The following is a 24,422-nucleotide window of genomic DNA, read 5'->3' as shown; positions in this document are numbered from 1 at the left end:
AACTTATGAAAGGCATGGATCGATGCAAGAGCTGGTTTTCCTGAGTATTTCCTTGGGGCTTTCCGGGAAAGGTCACCCAACCTGTGTCGTGATCGTAGGAGAGTGTTGGCCGTCTTCCCGTCGCCAATTACGGCATTTCAACTGTGTTCGTCGCAACGCGGCTAGCTTCCCGTGTCCGTACAAGATTGTTGCTTCTATTGATGACCGTTGGACCCAAGGATATTACTTATTAGTGGCCCTTCCCGTGTGGAAAATCAAACAACGCATGCAAACAAGCTTGATCTATTAAGCTTGAATGAGGAGGCGCCCCGGGAGAGCTGCCAAGACGCAGTAACCCTTAGCTTTTGGAGATTTAGTCGTTTTTTATTGATAAAAGGCCATATCCATGTTGACCGCCGGAGCCTTGCAGGTTGATTAATCTATTAACAGCTCCGTTTGCTGCCAAGCTGTCGCAACGGCCATGCCCCTATCCGCACATTCCCCACTGACAGGTCACCAAACGACTTGCTTATCCAACCAGGGCTGTTTATCCTCGAAATCAAAGACTCGATCCTACTAAAGAAACATTTTTTGATGCCATCAATATCAATATCATCTTCAAATCCGAGGTCAAGTCAAACGGCCTGGTCCTGATTCAGAATCGTCACCACTTCGCCAAAGGCGCGGCACCGCCAATTCCCAATCACACGTGACTAGGGCCAGTATTCGTAGTGAGGCTCATCTGGGAAAGAACTGAGCTGGGTAGGTAGCTTCAGGTTCTAGAGCATGGGTTGGATGACGATGGCATTCTCACCCGAAGCACGCTGCCGCTCGATCTGCCCTAGAAAATGCTGTGCTCGTCCAATTCCGTCCCTCGAGAGGCATATGCATATTCCATCTCCGTGCTTGAACCTCCATAGAGTGCCATGCCAGACATGCAATGCCCCCTAGTGTCCAAGCTTCAAGCGACGCGCTGGACTTGGCCCGAGGGTCAGCCCATACAAACAAAAGCTATGGAATGCCGCATTTAAGTTCCGTAAATAGGTAACCAGGGGTCTCCATTTGCATTTCCTGGCTCTGGGGCATATGCAATCCATGGTCAACTGCCAATAATATCAAAGGAGAGTAGCTGCCATCGTTTGTTGGGACTCACCCTTCCTACAAAGGACCCTAGGACCAACAAGGTGGGTTCCTAGATTGGAGAGCAGCGAGCTGTCATCCTCGAGGATGGTAGCAGAGCATGCCTTGTCTGTTGTTGCATCTCCCAAAGGATAAAGAGATGAGATGCTATTGTATACGAACGATTCCCTATTATGCCCCATGGAAAGCATCCTCACCTCGTTTTCCTCCTGTTCACCGTTCTTTCAGCGTCCATCCGTTTACATGCTCACCCTGTGAAGCTGGCAACGCCCCTCTCCTGCCTGCTGCAGACCTACCTGGCCGCCAGAAGCCAACCGTAGTCTCTACAGCGCCAGCCTCAACCATTTCCCCCCTGGGTTTTCACTGGTCGTGAATCACGCTCAACCCACTTCTCTTTACCTATGTCTTAGGGGCTAGCCAACCCTTCTACCTTCGCTTCTTCCCAAAACCAAAATCCGCACTTCACTTCCGATTTCCTTTCCTCACCTCTTCATCCGCACCTTAATACCCATCATACCTACACTTAGCAACCAAGGAAAAGCTTCCCTGACTTCAACACACCTACCATCTCTTCCCGGCGTGGCCAAGATGGACGACATCGCCGTCGTCGGCATCGGCCTTCGCTTCCCGGGTGACGCTTCCTCGCCTGAGGAACTCTGGAAAGTCCTCGAGCGAGGTGAATCCCAGTGGTCCGAGTTTCCCAGGGATCGCCTCAATATCGACGGCTACTATCATCCCGGCGGTGACCGTCAGGGCAGCGTAAGTCGACGTCGACATCTCCAGCGAGGAATGCGATGATGCTGAACCATAACTCCAGATCTCCTTCCGCGGTGCCCACTTTCTGAAAGGTGATTTTGCCGCTTTCGATGCCTCAGTGAGTCTTTCTTCCTTGCGACTTTATTTGTTATTTCCAGTGACTCGTCTGACTGGACTCCCCCCCCTTAGTTCTTCTCCGTCGCTGCCGAAGACGCCAAAGCGATCGACCCTCAACAGAGAATTCTCCTCGAAGCCTCCTACGAAGCGCTAGAAAATGGTAATAAACCCTCTTCCACTCGGCGGAGCTCGTATTGACACCGAGGCCACAGCTGGAATCAGAAAGGAAGACATCGATGGAAGCGACACGGCTGTCTACGTCGGCTCATTTGTCAAAGGTGAGTAAAGCCTCCTTCAACCCTATACGAGCCCAGCATCTAACCCTCCCAGACTATGAGCAGGTCTGCCTACGAGATCCAGACTGGCAACCTCAGTATGCTGCTACTGGAAATGGCATCGCCATCATGGCAAACCGTATCTCATACTATTTCAACTTGCACGGGCCCAGCATGACCATCGACACTGGCTGTTCCGGCAGTCTGGTGTCTGTACACCTTGCTGCGCAGAGTCTCCGATCTAGGGAGTCTTCACTAGTACGTGTTGCAGTCTCGGAAAACAATGAAACCGAGGGATGCTGATGTCTTCAGGCTATCGCTGCTGGTGCCGGCATGATCCTCACCCCAAACACCATGATGCCCATGACGGCACTAAACTTCCTCAGCCCTGATGGAAAGTGTTTCACGTTCGACGCCCGAGCGAACGGTTATGGGAGAGGCGAAGGTATCGGCGTTGTAGTTCTTAAGCGCCTTCAGGATGCTACAAGGGACAACGACACTATTCGAGCTGTCATACGGGCCACCAGGGTCAATCAAGACGGTCACACTACAGGTAAGCCAAGTCTCTCTACTCCTTTCCCCTTACGTGACGGCTAACGATGAAAAGGCATCACCCTCCCCAGCAAGGAGGCTCAGGTCGAAAACATCACCTCAATCTATGAGTCTGCCGGCCTCGACTTCAATCAGACTGCCTACGTCGAGTGTCATGGCACAGGGACGCAGGCTGGAGATTGGCGAGAGCTCAAGGCCATTTCCGAGTCGCTGGCCTCTATACGAACCGTCAGCAACCCCATCATCGTCGGCTCCGTCAAGCCAAATATCGGCCATCTTGAAGGCGCTGCTGGCGTTGCCGGACTGATCAAGGGTGTCCTTACCTTGGAACATGGGAAGATTCCTCCTAATATCAATTTTGAGAATGGCAATCCCAACATCGACTTTCAGACCTGGAAGGTCAAGGTAAGTTGATCACTTCACTCCATCACCGCAGCTCTTGCTAATCTACGCCAGGTACCGACAGAGATGATGGAATGGCCTCTCCACGGGCTTCGACGTGTCAGCGTCAATTGCTTTGGCTTTGGCGGCACCAATGCCCATGTCATCATGGATGAGGCCCCCAAATACATGTCGGCCCGTGGGCTTAAGGGCAACCACAACTCCCTCGTCACCAGCTCAGCGAATGCCTCAACTTCCGAGTACAGTCCTGACATCGGCTTTGGTCCCCAGGTCTTTTGTTTCTCATCTCATGAGAAATCTGGTCTTCGCCGGGTCATAGAGTCTCACCTCCCTTACCTGAGCTCCCAAGAGGGAAACGACCCCGACTTCTTTCGCAACTATGCCTATACACTTGGTTCACGTCGCTCTAACCTCGAATGGAAGTATACTATTGTTTCCTGGTCCCGGGAGGAACTCATTAAGCAGCTTCAAAGCATCAATGAGACCGATTTCATCCGATCTTCGAAGAACAAGAATCTCAAGATCTGCTTCCTCTTCTGTGGCCAGGGCGCACAGTTTGCGCAGATGGGAAAAGACCTTCTACCCTTTGAGGCGTTCCGCGACAGTCTGGAGGCCGCCTCGTCGTACATGAAGAAGAATCTCGGAAGTCCCTTTGATCTTCTCGAAGAGATACTCAAGGACGAAGGCGAAAGCCGCATCTCTGACCCTCGGATCGCCCAGCCGGCAACCACTGCTCTGCAAGTCGCACTCGTTGAGCTCTTGGACTCATTTCTCATTACGCCCAATTGCGTCGTGGGCCATTCTTCAGGAGAAGTGGCAGCAGCCTATGCTTCAGGGGCTCTCACCAAAGAAGCCGCTTGGGAAGTTGCCTATTACCGCGGCGTAGTGGCCTCTTCTATCAATCTCAAGGCCCCTCAGCTTCAGGGCGCCATGATGGTTGTCGGTCTTTCCGTACTCGACGTTGAAACTCACTTCAGAACCAGCTCCTACCAATGCGAGGTTGCATGCATCAACAGCCCTCGCTCCACGACGCTGTCTGGGACAAGGGACTGCATCCTGCGGGCCAAAGACGACTTTTCGGCCAAGAACATCTTTTGTCAAATCCTCCGGGTCCAAGTTGCCTACCATTCTTCGCACATGAAGTTGGTCGAGAACGAGTACAAATCAGCACTGGCACTCGTCACTCCTCGAGAGCATCTCAGGGGGGTGAGGATGTTTTCTTCAGTCACCGGGGCGCCCATTGAGGGCTCTGGTCTTGGTAAACACTACTGGGCTGAGAACTTGGTGTCCCCAGTCAACTTTCTGGGCGCCATGGAATCAATGTTGAAGCTACCGGCAGAGGAGCGCCCGGATGCGATCCTCGAGCTCAGTCCTGTCGCGGCTCTGCGTTCCCCAACTCTGGACATTGTGTCAAGGATTGGCCACAAGGTTGGGCCACCGTATTGCTCAGTCTTGCCAGGAAAGGGGATACCCGAAGCCATGCCCCTCCTCTCTGCCATCGGTGGGCTCTGGGCCCGGGGTTATTCCATCAACATGAAGAAGGTTGTTTCTCGAGGGTCTTATCAGGTCCCGCTCAAGTGTCTGGCAGATCTTCCTCCTTATCCTTGGAACCACACCAAGTCTTACTGGCATGAATCACACCTTGGACAGGCCAACAGATTCAGGGAGTTCCCACGGCAGGATCTAATCGGTGCCCCCACGGCTGATGCCATCTCATTCGAACCTCGCTGGCGCGGATTTCTTCGCATCTCGGAGAACCCCTGGATTCAGGATCACCAGGTGCAAAAGACCATCATCTACCCTGCTGCCGGCATGGTTACAATGGCCCTAGAGGGCATCCACCAGCTGATCAAGGATGACAAGAGACTCATTGGGTACGAGATCACCGACATGCGGATCGACAAGGCCATGATTATTCCAAGCACAGCGCACGGGCTAGAGACGGCTCTGAACTTCAAGCGCGCATCTCCCGTTGCAGGTGATCAGATGAGCAGTCCCTGTTTCGAATTCTCCATCTACTCGAAGCCACTTGGTGCTCCATGGGAACAGCATGCCACTGGTTTGATCCAAGCTCGGTACCAACAGGGTGAGTGGAAGGCCACTTTCGGCCAGCATCAGAAAAGGTACGAGTCTGTCAAAGCTGCCTGTGGGAAGCCTATTGTTCCACGACAGCTCTATGAACTTCTCGACACTGTCGGCATGAACTATGGCACATTGTTCCAGAACATTACACAGATACACAAGGGCGACCATGGCTGCGTGAGCCAGGTCCGCGTCCCCGACACAAAGTCGAAGATGCCAGCCAAGTTTGAATACGACCATCTGATCCATCCAGCTACTCTCGACTCCATGTTTCAGACTCTTTTTGCCATCGACAACGAGCCGATGGTACCGACCTACATCAAGAGCATCTTTGTGTCATCAGACATCTCTCGAGACCAGGGCAATACGTTCACTGGATATGCGACTGCGACACGGAGTGGCATTCGTGACGCAAATGCGGACATCTCTATGGCGCAATCCTGCTGGACAAGGCCTTCTGTCGTTGTCAATGGTCTTCACTTGACAAGAATTTCCACTCCATCCCCTATTCAAGGAGAATACCTACCAAACCATCGCACCCTCTGCACTCACGTCGTGTGGAAAAGGGATATCACGATGGTAAGAGACCCAACCTCCGTCGAACACCTCATCATGGGGATCGCATTCAAGTACCCAGAACTTTCCATCCTCCAAGTTGGGGGCAGCAAGTGTATTGCAAAGAAGGTTGCAAACAGTTGCTGGCTCGCTGGAGATCTTGAGGTGCAGACACTCAGGAATGAGGACTGGGATTGTATGGTTGACCGAGAGAAACCATGGCTGTCTCGCTTTTCCCTGGCTCAGATCTCTGAAAACGACGACTTACTCGACTTCCTTTCAACTTCCAAGGGACGTACCTTGAAGGGACTCATCGAGAAGAGGTCTATCGATGGCCCTGAGCCTATGCCGAAGTATGACCTGATCATTGTCTGCAGTCGAGAAGGTGTCGACATTTCCGGCCTGTTCAAGCACCTCAAACAGCCTGGGTTTCTTCTCGAAGCTTGCAGTGAGACCACGACAGGGCTCATTGAAGAAGAGATACTCTCTTTCCTACCCTCGGAGGTTGAAAACATTGTGGATTTAAAATTCCGAGTGCACCGTCATGACCCTACTTTTAAGCCAGACACTGCGACTAATGTCATAGTTCTGCTGCCCGCAGGGCCTCAACCAGAAGCCACATCATTCATTCTTCGATTAGGCATCAGACATCCTTGGTGGGAGATTCAGCCCATGCATCTCTCTGAGGTGCTTGAGGACCCTGCGAGAGTTAAGGGCAAGGTGGTTATCTCCTTACTTGACTTTGCCTTGGGCGAAGCCAAAGACGCCTCGGTGTTTCACTGGAACGAAGATGACTTCAAAGCTTTCCACGCCCTCCAGAAGAACGCCAAGGGGATTCTCTGGATCACTCGCGGCGCAACTATGTCGGGCAGGAACCCCAAAGGTGCCCCTATCGTCGCCCTGGGTCGCACCTTGGTCTCCGAGGACCCCCTCAAGATCATCGTGACGTTTGACCTTGATATAGGAACGTCCCTGAACTCTGACCATGCGATCAGCTACATATATCTTATCTTCGCCCGGTCGTTCAAAGCGGATAAAGGCCCATTCCCTCGTGAGTTGGAGTATGCCGAACGAGGGGGCTTCGCCTTTGTCCCACGTCTGAGCCCCCTCCATCCGCTCAACAACATTGTCGAGAATGGTATTTCGACTCGAGTTCTCAACGTACCTTTTCACTCGCACCAGCGTCATCTCAAGCTACACATTGAGCGCCCGGGCCTCGATGGCGATGACGTGAACTTCGTTCCTGGTGACACATTCAACACCAAAGCTGGCGACGTCGAGATCGTATTCGACAGTGCTACCCTCAACCATGCCGACTTGGAGACTGTCATAGGAAGAACTGTTGACTCGGTGGTAGGAGCTGATTTCCGCGGCTCTATTACCCGAATGGGCCACAACGTGTCTGGATTGCTGCCAGGTGATCGTGTCAGCGCTCTCGCGGTTGATGGCTCCTTGCAGAACACAATGCAGATCGACAGCCGCTTCGTCAGAAAGTGGCCATATGATCTACCTCTGAGCCAATGCGTCAGCGCCTATCATTCACTTGTGAAGGTGGGACGACTAGGTCATGGCAAGACGGTGCTTGTCCACACTGGAGCCAGCTCGTTCGGCTTGGCTGCTATCGCTGTGGCATCTCCACTGTCCATTGAAGTCTTTGCAACCATCAAGAGGCCAGATTTGGGTCTCCAACGAACTGTTCTGAAAAAACTGGGTCTAAAGAATGATCATATCATTGAGGCTGACTCGGATGACTTTGTCAATATCGTTTGCGACCGCACTGGAGGCAAGGGCGTGGATCTTATTTACAACTCGACTCAAGACCACGTTGAGGCCAACTTCAAGTGCGTCCGCAGAGGCAAGTTTACCATACCTATCTCCTATTACACAGATGCTAACTCGTTCCAGGTGGCACCATCGTTCAGTTTGCAAGCAGGTCATCTTGCCCATCTCCTATCCGTATCACGTCAACTTCTACCTCGTTTGTTAGCTTTGATTTGACGAACCTGCTAAAGGACGATGAAGATTACGTCTCTGAGCTCCTCGATGAGCTTGTCAATCTCGCAGGGCTTAGCGAGGAAAAGTTCGCTGTCGACAAAGATCTCTTGAAGCGTGTTGAGTTGCCCAACATCAAGCAGGCATTCGAGCTTGTTGAGAAGAGCCCATATCTTGGCCTTGTTGCAGTCACCGGAGGCCTCAGATCCAACCCGCTTGTGCCAACTCGAGCTCCCAAGCCTGTCAAGTCTCTTCGCGAGGCCCTTTGCAGCAAGTCTACATACCTTCTAGCAGGGGGGTTGGGTGGACTTGGCCGCAGTATCTGCGAACTACTGATCAACAACGGGGCAGAGCATATCGCCTTTTTGTCACGTTCCGGTGCCTCGTCTGAGGCCTCTCGCCTCTTCATTGAGGACCTCAACGAGAAAGGTATCCACGTGCAAGTCTACCAGGTCGACATTTGCGATGCAGAAGCTCTAGAGAAGGTGATCGAGCACGACGTCTTGCTGGACATGCCCCCCATCAAAGGCGTCTTCCAATGTGCTGCCGTCATCAAAGATGCCGTCTTCGAGAACATGACTTACTCGGATTGGAATGCCGCATTCAGACCCAAGGCGATCGGTTCTGACAATCTTGTTCGAATCATCTCAGCTCGTACCGAGAATCCGTTCTTCATCTTTCTTTCCAGCTCGGCGGGAGTCATCGGCAACCGAGGCCAGGCAAACTATGCCGCTGGAAATTGTTTCCAAGACGCTTTCGCTTGCAGCTACCGATCCGAAGGCAAGCATGCGGTTTCTATCGACCTTGGGCCGGTCCTTGGCGCGGGAATGCTCACAGAGGATGACGAGATCCTCAACAAGCTCCGGGCCAGTGGCTTCTACGGAATTCGTCACCAAGACTTCCTCACCGTGATCACACACGCAATCACCATGGAGGTTACTCCTACGACTGCGATGCCTCCTCAAGTCATTATGGGCATCGGAACTGGTGGCCTCATCCGACAGAACCAGCCAGCTGACCCGTACTGGACCCGGACTGCCCTCTACAGCCATCTCAACCAGGTTGACATGCCACCTCCTGACCTGACGGCGGTGGATGACTCCGAGAAGGTCGACATGAGATCCTTGCTCTCTCGCTGCGCCAATACGGAAGCAGCTGCTCAGATCGTCACGACAGGCCTCTCTCAGATGCTGGCCAAGGCCATGAACATGCTTCCCGAGGAGATTGACACCGCAAAGCCACCCAATGTGTACGGAGTCGACTCGCTTGTTGCTGTTGGAGTCCGCAACTGGGTTGTGACCAACTGCGGAGTCGAAGTGTCGGTATTTGAAGTCCTAAGCGGCAATACAATTACCGGGCTGGGTGCAGAAGTTGCCATGAGAGGTGGTTTTGGGCTGGAGAAGAACTGAGTGATGAGCACGGTGTATAAAGTGTGGTCAGGCCGAACAGATCGAGACGAGTACAAGTGCCGAGTAACAGCTTTGATGCACAACATTCTAGAGACGAGTTCGAGAAAAAACATGGTTAATGTGGAGGTATAGGGGAAGGCAAAAGGTTTTCTGTATGTTTATATAATGTATAATTAAGCAACTCAAAGTTGCGAGTAAGGCAACAGTCAAATGCACATCAACCAAACCAAGGACAAAAACAAGGTGACACAATATTGCCAGTACCAGGCTTCCTAGGATTACGATATACTCATTATCGCTGGGTCTACAATCTCAATCAGTCATGTGCCCCGTTGATTGCCTTGGGCTGCCAAACAGCCTCAACAACACCCATGCGACATCCATCCGCCCTCGTGACACCCTGGGAACAAACAACGTCAGCACAGACACACAAACAAAACACAGCATCGGGAATGAAACAAGAAACAAACCTTGAACACAAAGCGCTCATCAGCAGCCTTGAAGAGGTCCTCAAACTCCTTCTCGGTCCGCTCCTGGGCGTTGAGGAGCACCATCATAACCAAGTCCATGCTGCGCATCACCTTTTCGTCCCACGGGTTCTCGGACCCGGGCACCCGGAGGCAGTGGTCATTAATAACAATGCGGGCGCCGGGCTTGAGGGCTGGGATGAGGTTCTTAAGAATCTTGACGGCGTAGGGGGTCGAGTAGTTGTGGATGATCCAGCGGAAGAAGTAGACTGGAGATTTATGTTAGCAAATGCTGTTTTAACAACTGATTGTTTGTGAACTCGTACCGTCAGCGCCCTTTACAGGCTGTTCTGTGAAAAAGTCATGAGCCTGGAAGGTTATACGCTCGGCCACGTCTTGATCTTCACAAATCGGCTTGGGCGCGCTGTCAACCGTCTTTGGCAAATCCTGCACCACAAACTTCATCTTCTTCCACTTCTTGCCCAAGTCGACACACACAAAACCATGACTACCTCCGACATCAACCAGCGTGCCCTCGTTTGCGTCCACGTCGGACAAGTCATAGTTGTCGACAAAGTAGGAAACCTCGTAACCCTTGCCGCCTGTCAAGCTGGCCATAGCTTGGCCCATACGCTTAGCACGCGCGGGGTTCTTGCCAAAGGTTGCAAACATGGGCTCCTTGTCAACCGTGTCAAAGGCAAAGTTAAAGCCAGCGCGCGTGAGCGAGGTAGCCTCTGGGTAATCTCGGATGGCCTGCAAGGAGTGGGCAGCCGCGGGAAAGATGTCCTCCGAGTTTAAGCCAACCCAGGCTCTGAGGTCGGCATCCTTCAGCAGCATCTTGGAGGCGGCAGTATGAGCGATGTATCCAGGAGTTGGCTCCTGGAAGATGGCGTTTGTCATGGCATGGCGAAGGTTGCGAGCCAAGTTGATGGGATCAAGCGTAGTCTTAGATTCCAGCTCAGCCAACGAAATAGGCCTATCCAAAGGAACAAGGCTAGCTACAATGCATTAGAACACCTACAGATTACCAAGTAAAGTTAAAAATGACTTACCAATGTCGTAGCTGTTGAGAATCTGCAAGCTTACAGTATCCAGATACTTTGCAAACGGGGTCAGCCCTCAAAGCCAAAACTCAAAAAACAAGCTTACTTACACTCCAAACACCCCATCTAACAGACTCCCTAGGTCCTCTAACAAGGAGACCTAGTTCATTTGTAGCATATACAATTTCCTGGCGGCTCTTTTGGATATCGTCCGGCAGCGCCGGAAAGTCGCCAGGAGCATCAACGTCAAATCCAGGGTCCGGGAGTCCATTCTCCTTCAGGTACTTGTCAAGCTTCTCAGTCTCCTCGGTGATCTTCCTGGCCAGCTGGATCATATGAGACGTTTCCGTAGTCCGACCCACTGGTACCGCAGGCTCGGATCCCGACTGAACTGAATCGTTGGTCATTTTGGAGCGTCTCAGCAGGAGTTATCTTGGATGAGTTGCTTCTCTCTCTCAACAGTGAGGGCGACTTTTCTGTTTCGGATCAGGGTCAGCAGCTACAACGACAACAAGGCCAAGGTACAATTCAGCGATGCAGAAGCAAAAGAAGGTCGGCTTGCGAGCTGGCCCAGAACCAAGGTGGGCGAGCCCGCCCACTCGGGCCTCGGAGCCAATGGTTTGCCCTGCTAGTCGACCGACCGAGTTGATATGAGACATTATCGCGCGCGCCAGAAGCGACTATGGTCGTCCTGGTCCAGGCCCAGATGGGCAAATCCCCGCGCTCAAGAAGCAAGCTTTCGGCTGCGACCCAGACCAGACTGATGGGACGGACAGTCATGTTGCGTGCTAGCCTTGGCATCATTCATTAAGCTCAACCTTTAAGCTCAACCACTCAATTGCCAGTCATTAGATGCCACTCAATGCTTCCGTTACACGAAATATTGGTGCATCTGTTGTGACACAGCAACAATTCTCCGATTGGGCTTGACAGGAATGACCCATGTTTGTGTCTGTCTCACTTGGGACCAGTTGCCCCGGCGAAGCTAGGACAGAGGAGAAAAAAAGTCGTGATACATACTTTGATGTATGGCCGCAACTCGAAACGGACACAAGATGTAGTCTGATGTCAAAGAAACTGGAGGTGAAAGGTGCTTTGACCTTCAAAAGATACACGGGCGAAGATTGTATTGTTTATGGCGGTGAGCTTCTGAATGCAACCAAGCGAGGCACACGTGCAGCTAGATCTCGGAGAGAGCTGTCACGCCATGCTCCAAGTCGCCTGAAAGTTGCGAGACTGCTGAGTAGAACGAGAAATGGGGTCATAGATGGGATGTTCTGGAGCAAGCCGATGTCCATATCTAATCCAGCATCTGCCCCTTGCTTTGCCTCGCCGTGCCTTGCTTCCTGGTAGGTGCCGGCAATCTCGGACAACCGTGGCCAAGGATGGCTTCCTCTGCAAACTCCTCGTGCTGGGTCTGATCCCCCGATAGTTTCCGCTTCCATTCCATTCCTTTCCCCATAGCCACCCCGCGGCGCCATCGTTTGCCCAGCTCGGCACGCTGCGCTCCAAACTCTGGCTGCCTGGCGCCTGAGTTATCCTCTGTAAACGCCATCACCTTCCCAATCCTGCCGTGTTTCGCTGTGCTCTTTTCCACGCTCCTTTTATAATGGCTTCTGCCCGTATACCATGTGCATCGGCATGTACAGCAATGCCGAGTTGTCGTTGTATGCCCTTCGGACATTTATCAGAAGCACTTCCACATTCTCGCGATCCCATCCCAGACCCCGTGTCAGTGGGCCGAGTGCAATTGCCTGCAACCCATCTGTTAAAATAGTGCGCCAGTATAGCCCAACCGTCTTAAGGACCTTGTTCTTAGGCCAGGTTCCCAGAGGGACGTGAAAGACCCGCTCAGTGACGTTGACGAAGCCTGCCTCTCGCATCTTTGCCGCCAAGACACCTCCCGCAGCAGCATGGAAGTTGACTCCCAGCGAAACAAGTCCTTGAGTGATAAGTGACCAATACTGGGCGACGGGGTGCGCATCCGGAGGGACCATGCCCCCATGCTTTGCGCTGTGTGGATAATGATGGATTTCTTGAAGTTCAATCCAACCACCTGGTTTGAGATGCCTTGCTTGGTGTCAGCACAATACTATACAAATCAGCAGACGGGAACCCTACTCGAGAGCACGTTGAAAGAGCCTCGGCCAATCTTTGACCGCCATTACAGTATGCCGAGAATGGATGTAGTCAAAGTGGTTTCGGGGGTGTAACCAAGGAGACTCGACATCATCGACCATAAAGCGAACATTGGGTGGCAGCCAGTCTGGCTGTATAGGCGAAAGGTCAATTCCCAGAACGTTTGCGCTCGAGTATTGGTCACCCACTATTCCGGTGTTAGTTCAGCATCTTCAAGACAGGTATCACTCTTCTATGGGCTTACTCTCAATCGCCCAGATACCAGTGCCGGTCCCAATGTCGAGGATTTCCTGGGGATGGGCTCCAATAGGTGCAAAGTGGAGGTTCTGGCTGCAAAGCAGCTTCACCATGGCATGCTTCATGTCTTCTCGTTCCTGTTCCACATCATCGTTGGGGAAGTTATAGGCTCCCTCGCGGAAGCTGTGGTAGCGACGTCCATTCTCGTACATGTAGTCTCGAATAGATGAGCCAATCGAGGTACTGGCAGAGGTGACACTGTCACTCTCATATCCTGCATCAGACGCGCTGTCGCCCACGGTGCTCACTTCGGCGCTGTCGGCAATGATGTTTTCTTCGGCCTCGGCCAATGCTTCTCTCGACATAACCTCTTGCTCCACAGTTGACAAGTCGGGGAACATGGAAATTCCGTTAGGATGTGTAAGGGGCGACATGATGAGAGACGATGGTCGCTGTTTCTTAGGTGGCGGGCTCGAGCTGTCGGTTTTGGGGGATTGAGCTGGTCCCTGTGCAGCACCCTTCTCTTGGGCCATTGTGTTGCGAGTCTCTCCCGACTGTGTTGGCGTCGATGGATCCGCGGATGGTTTGCTTGTCTGGGATTGAGTGGGGCGGGGGCCTTCTTCAGCTACTCCAGCTTTCGACACGGGTTGAACATAGTTTCCTCCTTGCGCATGACCTTGGCCGTCGAGCGCTCCAGATTCTATTCGGCTGGCGGGCGCGGAACTCGAGCTGCCATCTGCGCGAAAGTCGTCGGGCTGTGTGGTTTCTCTGGTAGGGAGCGGAAGTGTCCGTCTCGTCTCCCCCTTTTGTTCCTGACTCATGTTTGTGCTAAAGAAAGTATGCGCCGGCGGGAAGACGGATTTAAGCTTGTAGACCTGTACTGGTGTATAGGAGAAGAGTGGGCTACCCAGGAAGTCAGGGCAGTGCCAGGAGGACAGCTAGAAATACAATGTCTGCCGGTGCCTCTTCACACGCGTCTGTCTGTCTCGACTGTGCCGATGCCCATCGGGGTGTCGCAGTGGCGGAGGCGCGAGACGGGAGGCGCGAGACGGCAGGCCGAGCGGAGGACGATGCAGCTCGCACGCAGACAAGTTAGGCTGTCCAAGTTGATTCGATTCAGCTTCCCAGATTTTGGCTCTGGGCCTGACTCTTGCTCAAGCAGCCTCTGGAAGGCAAGCAGGCGGGCAAGCGGGAGTTATTGGCGGTGAACCTGGCTTTGGCTGGATTCCTGGTCATGTAAGAAGCAAGTTTTCCAGCCTCTTATCAAATGAGACGGGCCGGGCTTGAGGCGCCTGGAATCTCCGTAGATTTACAACCCGCACGAGGTAGGTGCGCTACGCTACACTAACGTTAGCCCAAGGGAAGGAGCGGGTGGGGCAGATGCGTCCAGGTCTTGGGGAAGGAGCCCAGGTCTGTGGAACGGGCCGGATTGGACCTAGGGATGGGCTTGAGGCATCTCGCCAAGAAGTGGCAGATGATGGCGAGTGAAACCACTCGTAAAGTGAGCCTCACAGATTGACGAGCAGCCTGTGGAATCCTTAGCGGCCAGACATTTTACTTTTGTGTCTTGAGCCGTCTTGGCTGGCGTTGTGGTCGGGAGCCTCGGGAATTGGCTGGGTCACTTGCCATCCATTTATATTGGGTGAGTGACAAGTCCCTTTTACGAGCTGGTGCCCTAAGTTGAGGTGGTGGGCTTGGGATCGATTCATATGCCAATCTTGACTTGCCAGAGGCGCAGTTGCCGACGGGAAATGCGTGAAACAAATCACATAAGACATTATGTGCCAAAGCTGCAAGTCCATCGTGGCGACCTGTTCTTGGTTCGAGATGCGGCTGCGTCCTGCAAATGTGGAAGAAACGCACAAGCATCAGTTCTAACCACCAAGAGTGACCATAGCTCTCGCCTTTGCCTATCTACCCACTCCAAATAGGCACATGCATGCATACAAAGATGGTCTGATGGATCTACGAATACAATCAATCCATATCAATCAGTCCTAAACTTTACCCTGTTGCTTAGCGCATCCGTTCCCAATTTGGTGTGTGTAACGTGTGACAGACAGTCAACGCCATCCTGTTACTGCTCTTCCTTCCACCACTACCCTCTCTGACCTCAACATCAACACACCTCAACAAGGCAAGCCGTGAAGCTGACATGTCACGTCAAGACCCTCTCGCATTGGCATTGTTCCAACGGCATTGGGGTCGAGTCAATTGAACCCTGCACTACCGCGGTACTGTACTCTACATGCAGGGCAGTAAATGCAAAGCCACCGCTCAACCCACACACGCACCACGCGTATCCACTTTTGCTCAAGATATCCATTCCAGCGTCACCATCAACCACAAGCAAGGCACTTTCTTTGATGCGCTTCAGCCTCCGTGGCTGCCCTCCCGAAATGTCTCGACCTGCAAGCTTCACCCACTGCGTGGGAAGCCCGACCTTTAGCCCCGAGGACCTCATCCAGGATGTCGACCGCCAGAAGCAAGCCCTGGATCTGCTGGCCAAGGATGATCTCTACAACGCCAGCCGAGTGCTGCTGCAGCTCCCCGAGCAGGATCTCTACACATACCATGCCGTAACAAGCGTGAGGCTCGCTCAAGTGCAGCGCGTTGTCAGTCTAGGTGCTGTCAACGGCTTACACACCTGGTACCGCAACGAAGATGGTTCGCCTGTAAGCAAACAAGCCTCTCGACGCTGTAGAGATGACAAGAGGCTGAAAACTGCCGCAGAGAGATGCGCCTTCGCAGGCTGACATTGAGGCTTACATCTCCATCTTCAATCCGGCAACGGCCACGGCCGCGGTGCTCAAGAACCTGGGGACAAACGCCAAGAAGGGCTCGACCCGGGCAGAGGTGGCGGCCAACTTGAACGAGAAGAGGTACCTGCACCCGGCGCTCACGGCGAAGCTCACGGTTCCCAAGTGCAAGAAGCCCCCGAGTGCGAACCCCTATTACGATTTTTGGGCGTGGTCGTGCCGGTCACTCGAGTGGTGCGGCCCTTGTCCGGCGGCAGAGCGTGTGGCCACCAGCCATCACGTCCTCCCCATCTTCATGCACCACTTTGGCTGCGCGACGCCGTCGCATGAGGGCCTGTCCATACTCAAGACGTTGGCCGACGGGCGGCCCGTCGCCGACATTGGCTCAGGCAACGGCTACTGGGCATTCATGCTGCGCCGTTACGGCCTGACGGTGCATCCGGTGGACAACATGCAGAGCGAATGGCGAGTCAACTGGGTCGCCGACACGGTCATATCGGACGGCGTCAAGTGGTTGCGCAAGAATGCAGGCGGGAAGGACATGGTCCTATTGCTCGTGTATCCCGTTGTCGGTGGCGGAGTTGGCGGAGGTACTGAGGGGGGGTTCACGAGGAACTTGGTGACGGCATTCCAGGGCGACACCATCGCCGTCGTGGGCACGCAGAATCACAACAGCTACACGGGATTCAAGGGTATGACCATGGACGAGTTCATGGAGAGGGAGCACAAGGAATGGACCAAGGTGGTGCAGATTGCCCTGCCGAGCTTCGGAGGCAAGGATGAGGCGCTATATGTTTTCCAGCGAGGAGAACGAGTCCTGCAACAAGAATAAATACATCCAGACTCTTCCAGGTTGCCATTCGTCACCTCTTCAGCTGGTGCAACACTGCCACTCGCCCAGCCCACGTCAAATTCAACCTCGGAGGTCAAGACAGTTGACTAGGGCTCGTCCAATGGTGATTTGGATTTGCAACAGGTTGGTCTTGAGAGCCAGAGCTTAGATGCTGATCAAGGGCGTTGTTGACATGATGTCACGGAAGCGTTCGGATGGAGTAACAGGTGAGACACTGGAGAACTTCGGTCAAGGGTTGATCAATGTTGGCGATGATGCCTGCTGAGTTGACCTCGATCAAGGACGCAACAGTCACGCCACAGAGTGCTTTTCAATCCGACATTGTGCATCTCAACACTGGGTTTTGGCCCCCAACATGACCATCTCTCACGTCTGAAATGCGTCTGAAATGCCGTCGTCAGGTCACATCGTAATATCCATCCAACCTCCTCCATCCATCAGCATCCGCATGCGTCAATACACCCCGCCAGCCCCGCCAGACAGCTTCTAGTCCCCTCCCCTGCCGTCAGCCTCTGAGGTGAACAGCCCCAGCAAGCGGCCCGGTGAACTCTGTTAGCGCTCGGGGTCGCCCGCGAGACTGCGCGCCATTGGCCTGCCCTGTGGGCATCTCCTGCAGACGCTGCATCGCCGCTCCAGGCTGCTTCCCTTGGCGCCTCGGCCTTGACCCTATGACGGGCAAAGACGCCTGGGATGCCCTGGGATTGGGATTGGCCTTGGCGCAAACTGCTCCAGAGATGGCCCTAAAAGCTCCTGCGGGTGAGGTTTCAGCCCGGACCGCCCGCCATTGACGGCGGCGTGTGACCCAACGAGTGAGAGGCAGGCTTTACTGCAACGGGAGCTCAATCGGGCGTCTGCTTCGCGAGTACGAGACGTTGGATTTTCTCCTCTTTATATTACTCCATCCTCTTCTCTCCTTCCAACCTTGCCATTGTCGCAGTTTCTCTGCTTCACTTCTTGTTGTCAGAGAACGTGGGCATCGTATCGCGACCCCACGAACCATCCCCCGCTTTGCGCTCTCAGATCGCCGTCCAAGCTAGATCCTTGAGTGGTCGCTGGGCCTGAGCGCTGAGCGAAAAAAGAGAAGAGATCATGTCTCTCAACGTCGACGACCGCTCGAGAAAGGGCCGCTCTAGGTCCCGATCCCGTGATCGCCGCTCCAAGGATGAAGTTCCCTCCGAACGCCCCAGCTACGGCGACCGCGAATCGAGCTACATCTACCCCGAAGACGACCTTGATGATCGCTATAATCGCCCCGGCGACCCCAAGGCCAGCGGCGCCCTCCCTTACCCTGAGGAGGGTGGCCTCTACCCAATGGTTCCCGGCGAACAAGGCGACTACTCCCAGCAGCCGACATACCGAACAGCTTCTCCGCCCCACGACTCGCCGTACCGCGCTTCGCACGAGAGGGTAGACAACAATCCGCCAGGAGCTTTCCCAGAGGACAATCGTCGCGAAAAGGAAAAGGAGCCCTACACACGCACTGTTGAGCCCCGCGACGAGAAGCATGACCGACGCCAGGAGGAAGAGGAAGACAAGTTCAAGTTTCTCCCACAAAAGTACAGTCGCAAGATCGCCGCAAAGATTACTGGCCAGTCCTCGGACAGCGACAAGGAAAAGGACAAGAAGGACAGCCGGAGTCGCAAAGACAAGTATGACGACGACCTAGCTTATGGCAAGCCTTCCACACCTGCGCGTCCCAAGGGCCCGTCAGACGACTTGGCTTACGGCAAGGGCTCGGGAATACCCTCAACCGCTAGCCAGGCTGTGTCTGGTTCTTACAGCGGCAACAATCCGACTACAACTCGTGGCGGTGTCTACACTGGTGCTGCTCCCACTCGCGACCAGTACTACCCTCAGGAGCAGCAGGGCAATGTCCCTCCAACTCAGGGTCAATACTATCCCCAACAACAGCCCGGTGGTGTCCCACCCCCCAAGGACCAATATTATCCCCAACAGCAACCAGGCGGTGTTCCTCCCTCCAAGGATCAGTACTATCCTCAGCAGCACAGCGGTGCTCCCCCTCCCAAGGACCAATACTACCCCCCGCAGCAGCCCACGTATGCGCATGGCGATCACGAGTATGACCCTGACCGACGGCGTCCACTCAGCCCGGCCGTAGACGAGTATGGCCCTCGAAGGTCAAGGGAGGACGCATACAGAACTGAGTACAACACAAATGTCTTGACCGTTGAGCCCAAGGAGCGTGATCGCGACAGGTCCCGCGACCGGCGCAAGGAGAAGGATGGCCGAAGCAGCTCGGATAGGCTCGGGGTCGACTCCAGCAGCCGAAAACGTGAAAAGTCTCGAGATCGATCTCGCCGAAGGGAGAAGTCGCCTCATCACCATAGGCACAGATCGCGATCCAAGGATAAACACCGCAGCCGCAAGGACAAGTCTCCTGCGCCTCCGACTGAGAAGATGTCATCTCTCAGCGTAAACACTGCGCTGGCTGGTGGGTTGACTGCTGGTGGACTGGCAGCTGGCGCATCACTTGCCAATGCCCCGCCGTCGCCCATGTTGGAGTCGTACTACGGCACCTACCAGGCCTGCTCTCCCATGCCCTCGCCTCTCTTGCTACCTTCTGCTGATGACAAGACCCTTGAGCCACTCTCTCCTCTCGGCTCCGACAACGAGGGCGACAGCAGACGTCGCAGCCGACGCGCTCGCTTCCACGATGCCGAGGACATAACAACCCAACTCGCGCAAGCTCTCAAGAGCAGCCACCGGCCTGACACGGCGCCGCTCATCGAGATCCTGCCCAGCCTGACGCACGAGCAGGTCATGGAGCTGCGCGCCGAGTACAAGCGGCTCGTCAAGACGGGGCCGGAGCGCAAGGGCGTTAACCTCGCCAAGCACATCCGCGCCCGTCTCAAGGACGAGGACCCGCTCCTCATGAAGGCCTGCTACTCGGTTGCCCTGGGCAGGTGGGAGAGCGAGGCCTACTGGGCCAACTTCTGGTATCAGGGTGACAAGACGCGCCGTGAGCTCCTCATTGAGTCTCTCATGGGCCGTACCAACGGCGAGATCCGCCTCATCAAGGATGCCTTCACCGACAAGAAGTACGACAACAGCCTCATCAAGTGCATGAAGGAGGAACTCAAGGAGGACAAGTTTAAGAAGGCTGTCCTCATGGTCCTCGATGAACGCCGGATGGAGGAGTACGACCACTACGGACGCCTGCAGCCCCTCGACTATGGCCTGGTCGACCAGGACGTTGCCGACCTGCGCCGTGCTATTAGATCCGAGAAGGGTGGCGAGACGGCCATGATCACCATCATTGTCCAGCGCAGTGACTCTCACCTGCGCGCCATCCTTCAGGAGTACGAGAGGCAATTCCGCGCCAACTTTGCCCGGGATGCCCTCAAGAAGAGTGGAAACCTAGTGGTGAGTGTCTCAGAAAACCCATACTTACCAATCTGACGTCAACGGCTAACATTGTCTTAGGGTGAACTCCTTGCGCATATTCTCAACGGCGTCATCAACCGACCCGTCCGAGACGCTCTCCTGCTGCACCACGCCATCTCTGCGTCTCGCAAGGACGGTCTCCGTCGGGAGTTGCTCATTTCTCGTCTTGTCCGATACCACTGGGACCCTGACCACATGCGTGCCGTCAAGCAGGCCTACCGCGAGCGTTACAACAGAGGCCTGGGAGATGCTGTGCGAGAGGCCACGAGTGGCGAATGGGGCATGTTTTGTGAGGAGCTGTGCATAGCGCGAACGCCCTCTGATGTGAGGAGGTTTGACAAGATCAGCTACAGTGTGAGGTGAGCGTGATGGTTGAGTTGGGTACATATCGAGTCAGGAGGCATGTGTGGGATTGAACAGCATGTATTTTGATCACGTCATGAAGTTGCATGTTGCAATAGCGCAGCCACGGCCTATTTTGTTTTGTCATTGTCATGAAGCGTCTGGATAGGTACCATCAGTTCCATAGATATCTCTAATCCATCTCCTTTCTGGCTACCTCTCTGGCTCTTGAGACAGACATATCCGTGACTACCTATGACCTCTTGGAGCCCTTACCTCCTCGACCTCCCTTACCTTGTCCCTTTCCACCACCGCCACCCTTCTTCCCGCCGCCACTACCTCCTCCGCTGCCGCCAGACATCATGACTCTCACTTTGCCAACTGGCACGACGTTGAACGTCTCCTCGGGCTTGAGTGCCTTGATCAGCTCCACCTCGCGCGGCCACATGCGCTCCGAGTCACGGCTGCTCTCGTCTATAGCCCCCTTCTTGCTCGAGTCGGCCTTCCACCTATCGAGAACCTCCTTGACAGCCTTGCCCTTCTTGGTTGTCCCAGGCTGAAGCTTGGCCTTGTACTTGAAGCGTCCTAGGGCGTTCCAGGGCGCGCAAACAGGGATGGCTTCAAGGATCTCGTCGCCGGGCAGTGGCGTGCCGACGAGAGCATCTAGTTCCGTCATATGGCTGGCTTCGTCAACGTCGAGCATGTCGATGCCCTCGTCCATCATGACACGTCGAATCTCCTCGTGCTCGGCAGTCTCCTTCTGCTGCCGTTGATGTTGTGCCCGCCGTCGCTCCTTGGCGGCTGCGAGTTCTGCCTCACGCTCCGCTTTAGCCTTTGCCTCAGCTTCGGCCTTCTTTTGGCCGACTGTTGCACCGATCAGGGCTTCAGCGGCGGCGCGGTCATCATCGTCTTGGTCCTTGTACTTTGCTGCTATCTTCTTGGCCTTGCCTTTCTGTCCTCGCTTGGGAGGAGCTTTCTTCGTTGAGGCCGGGCCTGGGGTGCCAGTTCTTGACGTGGTGGTGGATGCCTCGGGAGACTCGGATGGCTCTGCGACAGACTCGGTAGGCTCTAACTCTTCGGCTTCAACCTCTTGTGGCTCGGTGGTTTCCTGCGTGGGTGTTTCTTCAAGAGCTGGCTCGTCTGAAACCTTAAGGTCAGAAACGCCTTCCTCAACCTCGTCGATGTCGTCATCATCATCTTGGCCTTGTCCACGACCAAATGCCTGAAGAGGGTTGTCACGAGGCTTTTCATCACGCTGATCATCTTCAGACTCGTCGTTTGATACATCGTCGGGGTGTGCTGCTTCACTCTGCTCAGCCTCAGCGCTTCCTTGTCCGACCTCGACTTGAGGAGGCGTCATTCCTGAAACTGAATCGCCAATTGCAGAGTCAACATCGTATAGGCGGTGCTTTACGTGCTTCGCCTTGCTTTCTTCACTGATCTTGAAAACGACACCCAAGCCTAGGAGAAGCTGGGCCGGGGGAAGAAAGTTCTTCTTTCCGCGAACCATGAAACTTCCAGTCGGCAGAAACTCTCCAGTTGGCGCTGACTTTGAGACCTGGTCTGCGTTGACCCACCAAGCAGACATGCCGGCTTTCGAATCCCAGGCATCAGAGGAGCATACGGCAAGCGAACCTGCCTGGGACAGCGTCGCGGGAGGGATGGGTGCATCCGGTGTGTTTGGGTTATTCTTGATGATGACGCTCGATGCTCCATGGAGGTCGGCATGGCAGTAGACATCGCCCTTGCGCAAATACCTCTTGTAAACCATCTCGTTCTGCTGCGCATCCTTGCCGCCGATTACGAGGTAGCCATCAGAAGAGATGAACCAGATGAACTTTTCGAACCACAGCTGCTTGCGGATCGGCTGGAGCAGTGCCTTTTCTTGCTTCAGTCCCTTCTTAAGGTCTTGGGTGATCTTTTGCTCTGCGTTCTTTAGGGCTCTTGAGGCCTGTTGCTGTGTCTTTTCTTCTTTGACGGCCGCTGACTTTCGCTGATCGAAGTACTCTCTGGCATTGCTCCAGGGGCTGAGACCGAGGTTGATTTCCACGCTCAGCCCCTTACTGGGTTGCTTTCCTTTTGCCGGTGTCGAATCCTCTTCATCGGCGCTCTCGTCATCGTCTGTTTCGTAAGGGTCGTCTTCTTCCGGCTCAAACTCTTCTTCTGCTAGTTCAAGCGTGATCAGGTTCTCCGCCAAGTTCAGAGGCAGCTTGATAATTTCCGCCACAGGATTGTGTCGCTTCTTCTCACGCTCGACCAGCTTCCCAACATCCACCCAGTCCATACCTTGGCTAAGCAGTCCGTTGACCGCATCCATGGCTTCCTGGACACGCTCGACGTTGGCCTCGATAGCGGCAGCTTTGCGAAAGTTGAGGTTCTGCGCCTCTTGTAGACCCTCAATTCGCTTCGCTTGCTCCTGTTTTGCGGCATCCAGTTTCCGTTTCGCTGCTGCCTCGCGCTCGCTGAGTCGCGATTCAAGTTTTTGTCCCTCGAGTGAAGAAAAGAACTCATCAACCGTCTCGTTGTATCCCTTGAATTCGAGAACCTCGATGGTAGGATCTTTGCTGAGCTTCTGGGGGACAAATGGATGGAAGTCTTCATAGAGAAGGTTGTCCCGCTTCGGTTTCGAATCATCATCCTCGGCGCCCTCGGGCTTCTCCCTGCGCTTTGCGAATATGTAGCCGGTACATCCTCCTGAACTGGTAAGCTCGTCAACCGTTTTACGAGCCTCCGTCAGTGATTTGACCAGGTCATCCAGCAAAGCCTCGTTCGCCAGAATCTCTTCTGGCTTGATAGAGGTGTCAAATTTGTTTGTGTGCAACGAGTGATCCACGAGCACTGGTGGTATCTCGGTAATGGACACAGCAAGACTCTTTCTCAGATCACCGCCAGGTTTTCCTTTCAGCTTTTTGAAAGAGGCGGCCGCTGCTGCTGCCTTGTTCACTGCAGCCTGAAGAGCATCGCGAACCCTGTCCTTTGTCAAGGGAGGTACCCCCGCAAAGTTCTGCCTGTTCTCGAGAGAATATTGTAGTCCGACCCGCTGCGGTTCTTGGCCTTCGCCCTCGGAGACGGTTCTCGCGAGGGTCAGGATCTTAAGGTCGGCATCAGTGAGGATGATGTTGCCGCTCTGAGCAATGTTAGCTACAAATCTTCACCGAGGCCAATCGACTGAGGCACGTACGGCAAAAAACTCTAGGAACAGTCTGTATTGTCCATCACTAAACTCAAACTCGAGGACTCGATCGGTTCCCACTTGGCTAACAGACGTCAACCGCCGGGTCTTCAGGAACTTTCGAAGCCTTGCGACAAAGGCCGAGGGAGCGGCAGCGGTTGTGCGGGCAAACTCGGTCAGGTGACAGCGGAAGCCGGTGTCGATGACCAGCTGCTTCTTGTTGTCCGGCTTCGCGAACTTGAGGAGGAGGATCTTGGACGAGAGATCGTAGACGTTGGAGAGTCGCAGAGTCACCAGGCGCTGCTGGAGCTCGTGTGCAATGACCTATGGGCAACGGTCAGGCGCATGATCCCAAGCGGCAGGCTCAACATAGCACTCACTTTGACGTCCAAAGAAGAAAACCGCTGCTTCATCCTGATATACACTTCTTGAGGCAGGGATTATACGTCACACAGAGGCTCGAAAATCTCAACCTCTTCCTCGCAGCACCCGTCCATCGTGGGGTAGTTGGAGGGGCATGCTGACATCATCTCTCACGTGACGGGACGTGAGATCGTGATCATGCACCGGGCACTGAGTCCCCAGCATCATGAACTTACAGCACGTAGGCAATGAGGTTCGTCGGGCCATGAAGACATAATTGAGAGTAAAATAAACAAATAGAAATCTAAAACGAATAAATTATTCCCTAAAGTCTTCATATGAGCCTAATTTTATAATCGTAAGCCTTATGCTATGGTTTTGCG

At 54.1% G+C, this 24,422-nt stretch overlaps 6 protein-coding genes across 6 annotated transcripts; 3 read left to right on the top strand and 3 right to left on the bottom strand.

Moving 5' to 3' along the window:
- Positions 1 to 1,707: 1,707 nt before the first annotated feature.
- LRP88_05149 (uncharacterized protein) lies at positions 1,708 to 9,259 on the top strand (the record flags this gene model as incomplete). Its single annotated transcript, XM_083241710.1, has 10 exons — positions 1,708 to 1,878; positions 1,937 to 1,993; positions 2,065 to 2,152; positions 2,205 to 2,270; positions 2,323 to 2,525; positions 2,580 to 2,820; positions 2,875 to 3,224; positions 3,276 to 7,699; positions 7,764 to 7,821; positions 7,871 to 9,259. 10 exons carry the CDS (start codon positions 1,708 to 1,710, stop codon positions 9,257 to 9,259), a joined length of 7,047 nt encoding a protein of 2,348 aa, XP_083102858.1.
- A 316-nt stretch (positions 9,260 to 9,575) lies between these two features.
- On the bottom strand, positions 9,576 to 11,176 carry LRP88_05148 (S-adenosyl-L-methionine-dependent methyltransferase; the record flags this gene model as incomplete). Its single annotated transcript, XM_083241709.1, has 5 exons — positions 9,576 to 9,659; positions 9,730 to 9,995; positions 10,053 to 10,724; positions 10,779 to 10,824; positions 10,880 to 11,176. The coding sequence occupies 5 exons, from the start codon at positions 11,174 to 11,176 to the stop codon at positions 9,576 to 9,578; spliced, it is 1,365 nt and encodes a 454-aa protein (XP_083102857.1).
- Positions 11,177 to 12,373: 1,197 nt separating this feature from the next.
- On the bottom strand, positions 12,374 to 13,579 carry LRP88_05147 (S-adenosyl-L-methionine-dependent methyltransferase; the record flags this gene model as incomplete). The annotated part of the gene is made up of 3 exons (XM_083241708.1): positions 12,374 to 12,839; positions 12,891 to 13,095; positions 13,153 to 13,579. The coding sequence occupies 3 exons, from the start codon at positions 13,577 to 13,579 to the stop codon at positions 12,374 to 12,376; spliced, it is 1,098 nt and encodes a 365-aa protein (XP_083102856.1).
- A 1,965-nt stretch (positions 13,580 to 15,544) lies between these two features.
- LRP88_05146 (uncharacterized protein) lies at positions 15,545 to 16,736 on the top strand (the record flags this gene model as incomplete). Its single annotated transcript, XM_083241707.1, has 2 exons — positions 15,545 to 15,820; positions 15,879 to 16,736. The coding sequence occupies 2 exons, from the start codon at positions 15,545 to 15,547 to the stop codon at positions 16,734 to 16,736; spliced, it is 1,134 nt and encodes a 377-aa protein (XP_083102855.1).
- A 1,110-nt stretch (positions 16,737 to 17,846) lies between these two features.
- LRP88_05145 (uncharacterized protein) lies at positions 17,847 to 20,525 on the top strand (the record flags this gene model as incomplete). Its single annotated transcript, XM_083241706.1, has 4 exons — positions 17,847 to 18,239; positions 18,294 to 18,521; positions 18,759 to 20,141; positions 20,202 to 20,525. 4 exons carry the CDS (start codon positions 17,847 to 17,849, stop codon positions 20,523 to 20,525), a joined length of 2,328 nt encoding a protein of 775 aa, XP_083102854.1.
- Positions 20,526 to 20,594: 69 nt separating this feature from the next.
- On the bottom strand, positions 20,595 to 24,089 carry LRP88_05144 (uncharacterized protein; the record flags this gene model as incomplete). The annotated part of the gene is made up of 4 exons (XM_083241705.1): positions 20,595 to 20,635; positions 20,799 to 23,631; positions 23,686 to 24,000; positions 24,057 to 24,089. The coding sequence occupies 4 exons, from the start codon at positions 24,087 to 24,089 to the stop codon at positions 20,595 to 20,597; spliced, it is 3,222 nt and encodes a 1,073-aa protein (XP_083102853.1).
- Between the last annotated feature and the right edge of the window lie 333 nt (positions 24,090 to 24,422).

This window comes from Fusarium phalaenopsidis (genome assembly GCF_050370095.1).
Source record: "Fusarium phalaenopsidis strain FUZ10S chromosome Unknown contig_32292, whole genome shotgun sequence".
Classification (NCBI taxonomy): Eukaryota; Fungi; Ascomycota; class Sordariomycetes; order Hypocreales; family Nectriaceae; genus Fusarium; species Fusarium phalaenopsidis.
This window is presented reverse-complemented; position numbering and strand designations above follow the sequence as displayed.